The 12,443-nt window shown below is 39.5% G+C and overlaps 1 protein-coding gene across 4 annotated transcripts in view; it reads left to right on the top strand.

Moving 5' to 3' along the window:
- Nucleotides 1-12,010, top strand: part of LOC105379958 (ABC transporter G family member 23) — a 63,691-nt gene extending 51,681 nt beyond the window's left edge. For 3 of the 4 annotated variants that reach the window (XM_038111676.2, XM_038111678.2, XM_048630536.1), the window contains 10 exons: nt 590-791; nt 1,530-1,644; nt 3,347-3,522; nt 4,316-4,378; nt 5,183-5,350; nt 6,178-6,412; nt 8,766-8,890; nt 9,709-9,833; nt 10,266-10,510; nt 10,795-12,010. In XM_038111676.2, coding sequence (XP_037967604.1) covers nt 590-791; nt 1,530-1,644; nt 3,347-3,522; nt 4,316-4,378; nt 5,183-5,350; nt 6,178-6,412; nt 8,766-8,890; nt 9,709-9,833; nt 10,266-10,510; nt 10,795-11,117 — 1,777 coding nt within the window. In that variant the 3' untranslated portion in view covers nt 11,118-12,010. The remainder of the gene's footprint in view (nt 1-589; nt 792-1,529; nt 1,645-3,346; nt 3,523-4,315; nt 4,379-5,182; nt 5,351-6,177; nt 6,413-8,765; nt 8,891-9,708; nt 9,834-10,265; nt 10,511-10,794) is intronic. The other variant, XM_038111677.2, reaches the window with a different exon arrangement.
- The last annotated feature ends 433 nt before the right edge of the window (nt 12,011-12,443 follow it).

Below are 12,443 nucleotides of genomic sequence, written 5' to 3'. Positions count from 1 at the left end.
ACTGTTGGTCTTAGCGGCTTCTAATATTATACTATGTAGGTACTAAGTCATAGCTCAAAGTTCATTAAATAAATACCGGAATCACATTTAGTAAAGACAAGATACGTTATTGTAACTAAATTGCGTAACTCTTCATAGTTAAAAATAAATTAGTCGCCTATTAATAGTAAAGTAACAAAACAGTTAAGCATAATTTAAATACTACATCCGTAAAAACTGTCATTTGTACAATGACTACATTTTAACATTCGATATACTAATTTTGTGGGAAAATTTGGTGTCATTTGGTAATTAGATTTATATAAAATGTTTACATTTTGATTGCGAATATTGGGATAATCTAAACTCTTACCATATTCTCTTGGGCTCTCCGTTTCGTTCGGATGGGAGTTGAAGGAGTTGTATCTAATATTTGATAATATTCTATCCCCTTTCTATATGTCTGTGAAACATGTGCAACTTTGACTTCTACCCCCAACGTCGGACAAGTCTGGCCTATTGTGCCTGTGTGTGTAATATCTCAATCCCCAGCGGTGGTCAGCCTTGACTCGTGTGTCTCTGTGTGTGTAATATGGACCTATATTCCCAGCGGGGGTCAGTCGCGGCGCGTGTCGTTCGCGGTGGCGCTGATGCACGACCCCGAGCTGCTGATCCTGGACGAGCCCACGGTGGGCGTGGACCCGCTGCTGCGCCAGTCCATCTGGACGCACCTCGTGCGCATCACCGGCGCCGCCGACAAGACCGTCATCATCACCACGCACTACATCGAGGAGGCGCGCCAGGCGCACACCGTGAGTACCGCTGTGCCCGCCTTTACCCGCTTGTACCCGCCTGTACCCGCCTGTACCCACTGTACCCGCCTGTACCCACTGTACCCGCCTCTACCCACTGTACCCATATGTACCCACCTGTACTCACTGTACCCATATGTACCCACCTGTACCCACCTGTACTCACTGTACCCACCTGTACCACTCAGTACCATGTAGTACCATGTAATACCTGCCTCACACGTCATCATACCGTACCATACTATATTACAGTATACCACATCGTACTGTACAGCACATAACACACAAGTCACATATAGCCAACATAGACTTCTCACAAGACCCCAATCTCAATTAATAATATTATAGATAGTCTAAATCTCAACCAGGTATGTTATTTTCAAATAAGAATCTACACATACCTATTGGCTGAGGAAATAAGCAATAAAATTAAGTGCCATGCCATAAACGTTGAATAGATTTTATGGTTATTTCATTACTCGGTTGCGAATGCGAATAAAGACATACACTTGTTATTGTCGAACTTTAAAGGACAATATTTATTTACAATCAAGTAATTCGCTTCTGGATATAATAGGCCTCTCCCGAGGAGCGCTACAACCCTCGTTCCTCGCAGTGCGTATCCAATTACCCGATACTCTTCTCTCCTCCTTTCGACTCCTATACAAACCTACCTCCCTGCTATGTATATCCAGATAGGTTTGTCTCCTATACTGACTGTGTCCCTGGTATCTGCAGATAGGGCTGATGCGGAGCGGGCGGCTGCTGGCGGAGCAGTCCCCGCAGGCGCTGCTGCAGATGTACAACTGCATCTCACTCGAAGACGTCTTCCTCAAGCTGTCCCGGAAACAGGGTGAGTACTCCTCCATAACATGATGTCCTGGTAGATTGTGAACTGAGAAAATCTGATATCTATCTGCCCGCACTTAGATTTTTGATCCTATTATCGACGACTAAGTCCTTATTTAAGTCCCGACTGGTTTATCCTTTCACTGAGATGACAAACTATAGTCTAGTGTTTGTCCGCGGCTCGCTATGAAAGTAAAAGTAAAAACGGGTGAGGAACATGGTTGAAGCTCTAAGTAGGATCATCTCGATCCTACTCCAAACAGCTATTTAAACCCTTAGTTTCTGTAACGAACCCTCAGTTCTAAACCAAAATAAATATAATTAAGGTTATGTGGAAGAACGGCGTAGTTAAACCCTAAAACATCAACTCTATGATCTAAACATATATTTATTTGATTAGAAATACAAGCAGACATTAAAACTAAGATAAAACATGGAAAATTCCATCACAGATTTAAACGCGTAAGGTCCCTGACAAAAATGCTAATACGTCGCTAATTTTACCGAGTACCTACCTAAATAACGTGAGCATTAATAGCTCTTCGACGTAAGTACTTGCAAGTTTGATGCTTCGATGAGAACTTAAATAAATTAGCATACAAGTGCTAAATGAGTAAAGTACACGGATACACGTTAGTCAGACAAAGCAAACTTTGGTTTGTAATTATAATTATTCATTGGAATGCTCTTCCTTATTAACTGTTTCCTGAGTACTTAGCTACTCCTTAAAAGGACAAAATACATTATAAGAGTTCCATTTTAGTACCTAATCAATAAATATGATGGGTATAAAACCATTTCAATTATTTAAGTACCTACGAGCAAAACACTTTAATCACTTTATCTCAGAATGCATGTCAAAGTTCAAGTACATTGTCTTCCTGAATTATCGAACATATTACCTGCATTGCATAAAGCCGGCGTCGTGTGAAAAATAACCATTGAAGGTAAAACGATAAAGCCCAGAACAATGCACAGTTTGCCGCGCTATTTCGCAAACTCACAGAGTAGTCTTAATGTCATAGACAACAACCGTCTGCTCTGTGGCAGCCTTGCATTGTGCGCCGCCTTTTGCCCTCTGACCCGCAACGGTAGCTGGTGTCCCGAGGTCGTTAAAAATAGATGACTCTCAATGTGTGTGTAAACTCTCATAGTAAACTTTCATAGATTGGTAGACTTGAGGATTTTGGTTTCGATTAGAAATATGATAAAAAACCCTAGTGGGTGAAATCCTTTTTGGGGATGATGATACTGGATACCATATATAGGCACATTGTATATTATACTGAATCCTTTTACCATTTCGGATGTTGTACGGAAAATAATTGAGTACAAATTGGAAAAACTAAAGCCACGTTTGTCAGTGGTCTTTCAAGCTCCCCAAAAGGGTGTCTTCAAATAGATGATCCATTGCCCTTAGTTAAATAGCCAGCCTCTCTTCAGCCGCTTCCCTTCAACCAACCAAAGAAATAATAATGTCTAAAATATCTTCTACCATTTCCTTACTACTTACCTGTATCTTCATCCAAAAGAGTTATAAAATACACTAGTATTGTAAGGAGGAAAGATGTCATTGTTTGGCATTGAATAGGTTCCAAAACAACTAAATCAATTTAATAAATTTCCATAATCTACTTATTCCCGCGGGAAACCCTTAGAACTCAATTCCCGAAAGTTAGTCTTCACCCATGTTGTCTCCACACCAGCAGGTCAGTCCAACCAGGCGGTAGAGCTGCAAGTGGCCGGCGGGCTCGGGCTCACCAAGCTGTCGCGGCGCGAGGAGGCGCCCTACGCCCACGAGGATGCGCACGTCAAGGGACTCAACTTCCACCAGAGCAAGGAGGTGCTCATCACGGACCACAATGGCGTTAGTAATGGCGATGTGAGTTATTAGTAGTTAGTAGTACGGGGTAGTAGTAGATGTAGTTAGCATGTTAGCTTGTTAGCGTTTTAAAATGGTCCTCTACAGGTGTTGCAAAAATCAGAAACCTATACATGAGCAGTATATAACTATAAGCTCGAAAATGAAATTAAAACGTCAAAAATTGCAAAAAAATACCGTTTCCACAGAAACATTGTTTGTCACGTGACTTTTTACTATGGAGAATGAATTTCTACACTGTACCCAATGATTTCAAAAGGAAGGATACGCCCGTCAGAACGTTTTGTCAAAAGAAAATGGCACCCGCGCGCTGGCCCTAATTCATACAAATTATGACAGATTTATGAGATTTTAGGGCCAACGCGAGGGTGTCATTTTCTAGGGCGGTAGGGCCTGTCCTTACGCTAGTAATATATAAGTCAATGACTGTACCATACTCCACAATTCCAACAAAGACTGTATAATCTAAACCGAGACTACCAGCTTATAATCGTAAATACAAAGGCTTGTCTACATTTTTATTATAAAAATAAATCTCATTGTGAAATTATTCTGGTAAGCAAGAACGACTTCATCTTCAAGAGTTTTGTGTGCATATAAGTGAAGTGAAAAACCTTTTAAAAGCACTTATCTAATGGCCACTTCTTATGCCATTTATTATCAAAAGTTTCTTGTATGACATAAGCAGCTTTTAGAGTTTGCTTACTGATGCATTGATAATAGAAAGTGATAGCTTATCTGATGATGTATCAATTCATTGTCTGTGTTTGACGAGTATTCTTGTACATTTCAGATTCCCGGCAAGATCGCGCCGAGCATGAAGGCCGACTGTGATGACTGCGGAGACTGCTTGAGTGTGAGTTTGTCTTCCTTATTTTTATGCTTACTGTATATTTACCTAATGTAGACTCATAAGTGCTGAATCATTTGATCTCTGTTATTGCTTTTTACCCATGATAGCGTGCAACAAACGCGATTTACCTAAGTCTTCGTTAAGTATTTATACTGTATCATCTTTTATTTTATGCTGAACTACTAATTCAATCTCTTTAGACACCAATTATTTAGTTGTTATTACTTTATTGTCTATTAAAGTGAGTAATAAGTTACCAAGTACTGCACAGTCAGAACCATTAGCCAGGTCCTAGATCACCAGAGATCACAAACATTCAGGTTTTCCTTTACTCGATACAATAATTACGCCTCAAGGTCTCATTGGTCAATTAACCTAACCGGGGCAATTCTTGACCAATCGGCTTCCTGAATGCTATAATGATAGATTATATTATGAAATGGCGTATAAAGTATCGCGTGTGTCTAACTAGGGGCTATGAAACGTGTAAGTAGTTTGCACAGCAATTAATCAGATTTGTTGGCAAATAATGATTTTGTAGTCACGTGTTTTGGTGTTTGAGACGGGTTGGCACATCTCATGTTTGGAGTTTGTTATTTGATGATTATATTGTTGTAATACTCGCATAGAAAAATAAGAAGTAATTATGACTATAAAAAGGCAATTCTTCTGTCAAAAGAGCAAAATGAACAGTATCGAAACCTTTGTTGATTTTTAACCTCTCATAAAACTCTCCAAAATCATCGTCCTTAACAATCGAAAATGTTCACCAGACAACAAACTGACAATCCCTGTCTACATCCACAGCCACTCCTGAATTTCACCTCCCGAGGGAAGATCAAGGCGCTGATCCAGAAGAACTTCCTGCGCATGTGGAGGAACATCGGGGTGATGCTGTTCATCTTCGTTCTGCCCGTCATGCAGGTCATCCTGTTCTGTCTCGCCATCGGACGGGACCCCGTCGGGCTGAGACTGGTGAGTCTTTGTGGACTTTAAAGTAACTGTCAATGCTATGCCATAGAGTTCCAGCATTACGCAAATTCAATATTTTTGCAACAAATTTATTCAAATACGCTATGGTGCATTCAAATACGCGGTGGTACCACCAAATTTTGGGTGTGCTTTTGACCCTTGTTAAACATACCCTTGACTACCTACATGTTTACATAAAAGCAAATTGTACAATGAAGCATCGTGGTGACACAAGGTCAACGCTACTTAGATAGCTTAAGTGGTATGTTCTATCCATTTTGATGGGTCTCAAAACAAACCGGAGGCCAAGCACTTTGACCACAACTTGGCCTTTGGCAAGGAAGGAGATGCAAATGAATATTTATCAAATTATCCTCTTAACACGGATAAGAATATGAATAGATTAGCAAAGCAATCACATGTATCGTAACGTATCAACAAAAACTATTGTTTTAATTGACATCAGTCTTTAATGATCTTTTTCCTATTGGTTGTTGGTTTTGCACGATCTTAATGATTCGCTGTGAACTCGAATTTTCCGCAATCCAACGTAATTGTGGCGATTAACCTCGATCAATTATACCAACCATTTATGGGTCTTCTAATTATGTCTCATATAATTTTGTAATATTCCATATCTTATCGTTGATAAAATTGAGGAAAATCTACGTACTCATCACCTTTAAAAACATAATATTTATGAATTCCTTTTTTTGAGCCCGTTAAAGATATTTTACCTAGTTCCAACACTAACCTTTTTGTGTTCTAATTTGTCAATAAAGTAGTATTCTATGCTATTCTATTCTTACCCCCCGTTTCTCATTCCCCAGGCGATAGTAAACAACGACGTGAACGTAGTGGACGGCTACTGTCCGTACAACAACACGTGCTCCATGAAGAACCTGTCCTGCCGCTACCTCGACCACCTCAAGAACCAGTCCATCATCAAGGAGTACTACGCTGACCTCGAGAGCGCCATCAACGCCGTCAAAGAGGGGCAGGCGTGGGGCGCCATCTACTTCAATGAGAATTATACAGACTCTCTGGTCGCGAGACTGGCTTTGGGTAAGTTATTATGATAAATCCTGCTAATTTTTACCGCTTGATACGGTAATGCTTTTAGAGAGAAGACAGTTTTGCAAATATTTTTTAGGTCTAAGATTCAATGTAGGTATTATGGAAGAAAAAAGGGGAGGCCTTTGCCCAGCAGTAACAAAATAAATAGGCCGTAATAAAAGCTTTAATGTAATCTTGAGTTACTCATGTGTTAGCAATCGTGCGCTTTTGGACTTAGACACAAGGAGATCTTTAAGACTCTGCCGTCACTACTACCGGCTACCTGGCTCTTATCCTAACTAATATTTTTTATTATTATTTTATTTATTCAATTCAATTTCATTTATTTCAGATATGAAATGTTAGTAACAATTTTAACTTATGCTATTGTTAGTCACTATACTAAACACTGTATTAGATTTTATAATAAGCTTAAAACAGAAGTTACTCAAATGCCAGAGAATAAGTTTAAGTGTTACATTAAAGAGAAACTCTGTAAAAAAGCTTATTATAAAATTGATGATTACTTAGAGGACGTTAATGCATGGCTGTGATAGGTACTTAGCTCTGCTCATATTATTATAGTAATAATTATTAAGCTTATAAGTATTGTATACCAACTTCATTTCATTTCATTTATTTAGTACCTTAAATAACATGTCACATAAGTTGTTCCTATTAATTATTGTTATGCATTTTGGTACAATGTTATTTTACCCTTAGGGTGTTGTACAGTAGCAACTTAACTAAAATAATATGCATGATATTGGTATATTATTATTATAGATAGTTTTTTTATTTTTATGAATAGTCTATGTATTTTCCCACTGCTGGGCAAAGACCTCCCCTTTAATTTTCCACTCATCCCGATCCAATGCGGCTACCTCCCAATCCGGCAAATATTTGATGAGGTCGTCCCGCCATCTCCTTCTCGGCCTGCCTCTCCGCCGGCGCCCGGGAGTTATTATAACAAAATTATTCTAGGCAAGGCATGAACAATGCAAAGTACCTAAAGATAAGAATCTCATTGCAATAAAATTTATAACAAACTATTATAGTATTTGAATGTCGAATTACACTTAAAAAAGAATACTTACATAAAAAATAATTACATAGCTATAAATATAAGACAGTAAATAAAATAATCCGATCAATTTAATTTTACATTATTTGCTATTAATTCATTTTAAAATTTAGAAATTCATTGCGGTTGTAAGGGCTCACATATAGCCAGTAGATGTCTGAGAGCCCTCACCTTTGGGCTCAGCAGAACCATATCGCCGGTGTAGCTGATGTTGTTCATAGCTACCCCGTCAATTGAACAACCAACTTGGGCATTGCTGAGCTCAACGATGAGCTGGTTGACGTACAAGCTGAAGACCTTTGGGGAGGTTAGGCCACCTTGCCTCACTCCACACTCCAGCCTGTACGTATCCGACAAGCTGCTCCCAGCCCATCTCACACAGTTAGTCTGATTGCCGTACCAATACTTAGGAACCGATATTACCTCTCTAGGTAGTGTCGTCTCCTTTACCATTTTATCCCACAGCACTTTATATGATACAAGATCAAATGCCTTGGACAAATCCAAAAAACAGGCGTATACCGGCGTCCTCCTGTCAGCGTAGTATTGGACAGTATGCTTGAGGCATAACATGGCAGTTTCGGTGAATAGATTGGGATGAAACCCAAATTGTGCATCGTGAATGTATTATAATTATATAATATAATTATAGAATTATGTTCACCCAGGCGCCGGTCAAGCATACTATCCAAAACCTTCGCTATGACAGTTGCCAGCGATATAGGCCTATTATAAATGCGAAAGTAACTGTGTCTGTCTGTTACTCTCTCACGCCAAAACTACTAGACGGATTTGAATGAAATTTTGTATACATATGGTCTAGACCCTGAGAAAGAACGTAGGCATACTTTTTATCCCGGAATTCCCACGGGAAAACTTTTTAAGGCAAAGCGAAGCTCGCGGGTACAGCTAGTGTACAATAAAGTTACTCTTCCAGTTTCTAGGTGAATGTTGAATCTCTTGAACTGTGTGACCTTCTTTGTTTGTCTAATGTAGAAGACTGGTCTGTGCTTCCGTTGACATTAAATGTCGCAATGGTCCATTAGGCGAGATAATTGCCGCTTTGTATGCTTCTGGTAGTGGTATGCAACACGTACGTTATAACACTTTTGGTTAGACTGTGTATTTATTTTCCTTCATCATCACATCCGATGTTGATTGAGAGGTCCTTGAATCTCAATTTTGGATGAAAAGTGAGCCCATATTTGCTGAGCTACCAGCGTTTCAGCATATAACCACTAGCTAGTATTTAACATATTTTCCTCTGGCACTCCACAGCTGACACTGCGGACGACGAGACCATCGAGTCGTCAGAAGTGCAGGTGTGGCTCGACATGTCCAACCAGCAGATCGGCCTCATGCTCAACCGAGATATACAGTTCTCATACAGGGACTTCGCTAAGGTAAGCGCCTTTTTCATAATAGTCCGATACTATACTTTAAGGTCCTTTGAAACACGATGTAGGTATGTAAGCTCAGGTTAACTCACCGAAAAGTATTTCTTCCAACGAAGGTAATTAACCCAAATTAAATCATCAGTAAAGATTATTATGTCACTTAACAATGGTATTATATCAGCTTCGTAAAGAATGTTGCGATATCTAGGCCCCATACAAGATATTATTACATAATCTATATAACTATTACATTACAACGTTTATGTAATCCCCTGCAGATGTTGTCAAGCTGTCTTGGAACAATAATCTTACAATGTGTTGCATGAATATAATACTTTCATGCTACTTCAATAGTTATGTAATCAGACGTTATTAAACATAATCTATGAAGGTACGGTGGCCTGCGCCTAAAAGTATACAGGCGGAGTTTTTAAAATAGCGATATCAAGCTCACATGCTTCTCAAGCACATTCACATAAACACCACTGCTACACACATCACACACAACACGTCCCCGGTTTATAACAGATGTAGCTGGTCCCTTCATCATCAAGGATCGCTATTTTAAAAACTCCGTCTGTATACTTTTAGGCGCAGGCCACCGTACATCATAGAATTGGTATCATAAATACAAAGCTTAGCTATTAAAAAAATGTCTGTAACTCGTTTTAAATTTAGTTGATTCCGCTTAGAATACTGTGGAGCAATTTCTATCGTAGAAATTGAGTTTTAGATATGATTTATGTAATTAATAGACTTAAAAGGTATTTGAAAGTAACCATTGCCCAGGTCATTAGCATTCAAATACGTTATTACTTCGACAGAACTTGCTGTCGACTTGCGACTACAACCCGAAGGTGGGCGACATCCCGATCGACTTCAAGGAGCCCATCTACGGCGACACCAACCCCTCCTTCACTGACTTCGTCGCTCCCGGTGTTATTCTCACGTAAGTGTACACTTGTTTAAGATATTTGAATTTTTCCATGTCTTTCTCAGCGTGGTGTAAGGATTGGCCAATTAGGATGGCGTAATTTACTGACATTCCAGGGTACCACTGACGTAGGTGTATATAAACACTGTTGATACTTCACTCATGGAGGCTTTTTACCCCATAAATATTTACTTTACTTCTAGCAAGTATATGTAGCTCTTTACGAAAACAATGTTGTCTTAACTTCACTCGTAATTAAGACGATGAAGAGACCCTTGGCTGTGTCTGGCTACAATTAATCACCCTAGCTTATCTTCTTTCGTGTCATTTAATGTATATTGTGTATACTAAGTTCAAGTTTCCTTGAACAGCCAGTTTAACACATTGTCTACCGAATACTTGACCAGAATCTCACAGGACTAACCCTTACAATATCCCCCCCCCCAGCATCGTGTTCTTCCTGGCGGTGGCGCTGACGTCGTCGGCGCTGATCGTGGAGCGCATGGAGGGGCTGCTGGACCGCTCGTGGGTGGCCGGCGTATCCCCCGGGGAGATCCTGTTCTCGCACGTCGTCACGCAGTTCGTCGTCATGTGCGGCCAGACCGCGCTCGTGCTCGTCTTCATGATACTGGTGTTCGGGGTCAAGTGTAACGGGAATATCTTCTTTGTGGTGCTGTTGACGCTGTTGCAAGGTATGTTTATTTTTCTGATTAGGTATAAGATTTCTTACTAAACTAAGTAAGAAATATGACCGAGTTTTATAGCAATCCACATTCCACATATTAAGAAAAGTGCAATGAACGACTGATGATGAACATAAGTCCCATTTCAATCCATATTAATAATCTAAATCTTAAACAACTCAATCACCTTTTATGGCAATATCCTAAGTAGTTACTATCTTAGACTTCGTTTCAAATTAAATTTTTTACTGCTATCTCTTCCAAAACCAACCAAGTTATCTTCGTCTTTCCAGGTCTGTGCGGGATGTGCTTCGGCTTCGTAATCTCCGCCGCGTGCGAACTGGAGCGAAACGCGATCCAGCTAGCACTCGGCTCATTCTACCCCACGCTGCTGCTGAGCGGTGTGATCTGGCCCATCGAGGGCATGCCGTGGATCCTGCGCTACATCTCCACGTGTCTGCCGCTGACGCTGGCGACCTCCTCGCTGCGGTCCATCCTGACCCGCGGCTGGCCCATCACCGACCCCGAGGTCTACATGGGCTTCATCTCCACCCTCATCTGGATCGCTCTGTTCCTCGTAGTCACCATCACAGTTCTAAGGTTCAAGAAAGGATAAGCTGGTCTCTACTTGTTAAACTGCTCAATGTGCACGACACGTGTGTCGCGGTGTAGGTTGTTAGAACTGCGAGTGGGCACGATGTTGGAGGCCTCACTCGGTTATTGCTCAAATCACAATGAACAAACTTTATGTTTCTAATATGGGTTTTAGATGTTTTAGCTAATTTGACTGTTAGGAGATGTAAATAGTAGATTTTGGTATTTATATTTGTAATTCGATTTAAGTACTTTAAGGCAGGTACTTGTATTTTATAATAGTTAAGGTGGTTCACTAGGGAATGTTAGCAACTATGATGCGTCAACGACTTTTAATGAATTTCTGTTTAATTTTATTATAAGACAAATGTATTTTCATGGCTGAGGATTCTTATTACTATTTTTCACTAGGAAATGGATTATGAGCTAATTATATTTACGTTGAGATACCTGAATGAGCAAGTTACCATAGATAATAGGATGGTGCCATAGACAAGCAAGAATTTGTTGAACCTTTCTCCAAAGTCACTATCTTTCTTTTTAATCTGACCTTTATTTTGTCTATTTCGCTTGCGAGCGGTGGTGCGAATTCGTATTTTAAAATTAATTTGATGTAGTTTTAACAAAATACGTAATGTCGAATAATGATGAGTAATCGAAATAATAATAATATTGAAAATTAATTTGGTACGTTTATATTAATCGATAAATCTAGTTTTATGTTGTAAGTCACAAATGGCATGTATTTGACAGCAAAAGTAGTATTTAAGTGAATATGTACAGATGTAAAATTTAGGACTTGTCGAGGTTTTTTAAAGACCTATATTGTAGCCTAGATTTTTATGTGACTCTAGGGTGTATATTATTATTATAGTTGTGGTGTGTGCTTTATGTTTTTTTATGAAACTGGATTATGTTATAAAATGAACGTCTAACCAACTCGATGTCTGATGTCCAAATATTGAATCAGCTGTGGATTCACAAAACAGCTGACAGTTTCATAACAAAATGACAATTATTGCAATAAAATAACGTATTTAGAAGTGTCTGACTGTGATTATTTTTGCTAACATTGACATTTTTGTAATGATAGTAATATACGATAATATTGTACCAAACATTGATTGTTTTATTTAAGATTTCCTTTTACCATGGTTCTAAATATATCACGACGACGACCTTAGACAGGTGGCCGGTAGTGGCTGGATGAGGAAGGTCGAGGATAGAGTGTTGTGTGCTTTATCGTCCAACAGTAGACGACTACCGGCTGATGATAATGATGATTGAATAGTGTCCCATACTCTGGGAATTTACGTCAGTTCTTGCAAAGGTAGTTGAGTAGGTAGTC

Source organism: Plutella xylostella, chromosome 26 (assembly GCF_932276165.1).
Source record: "Plutella xylostella chromosome 26, ilPluXylo3.1, whole genome shotgun sequence".
In the NCBI taxonomy this organism is placed as follows: domain Eukaryota; kingdom Metazoa; phylum Arthropoda; class Insecta; order Lepidoptera; family Plutellidae; genus Plutella; species Plutella xylostella.
The sequence above is the reverse complement of the archived record's forward strand: the minus strand, read 5'-3'. Positions and strand labels throughout refer to the sequence as shown.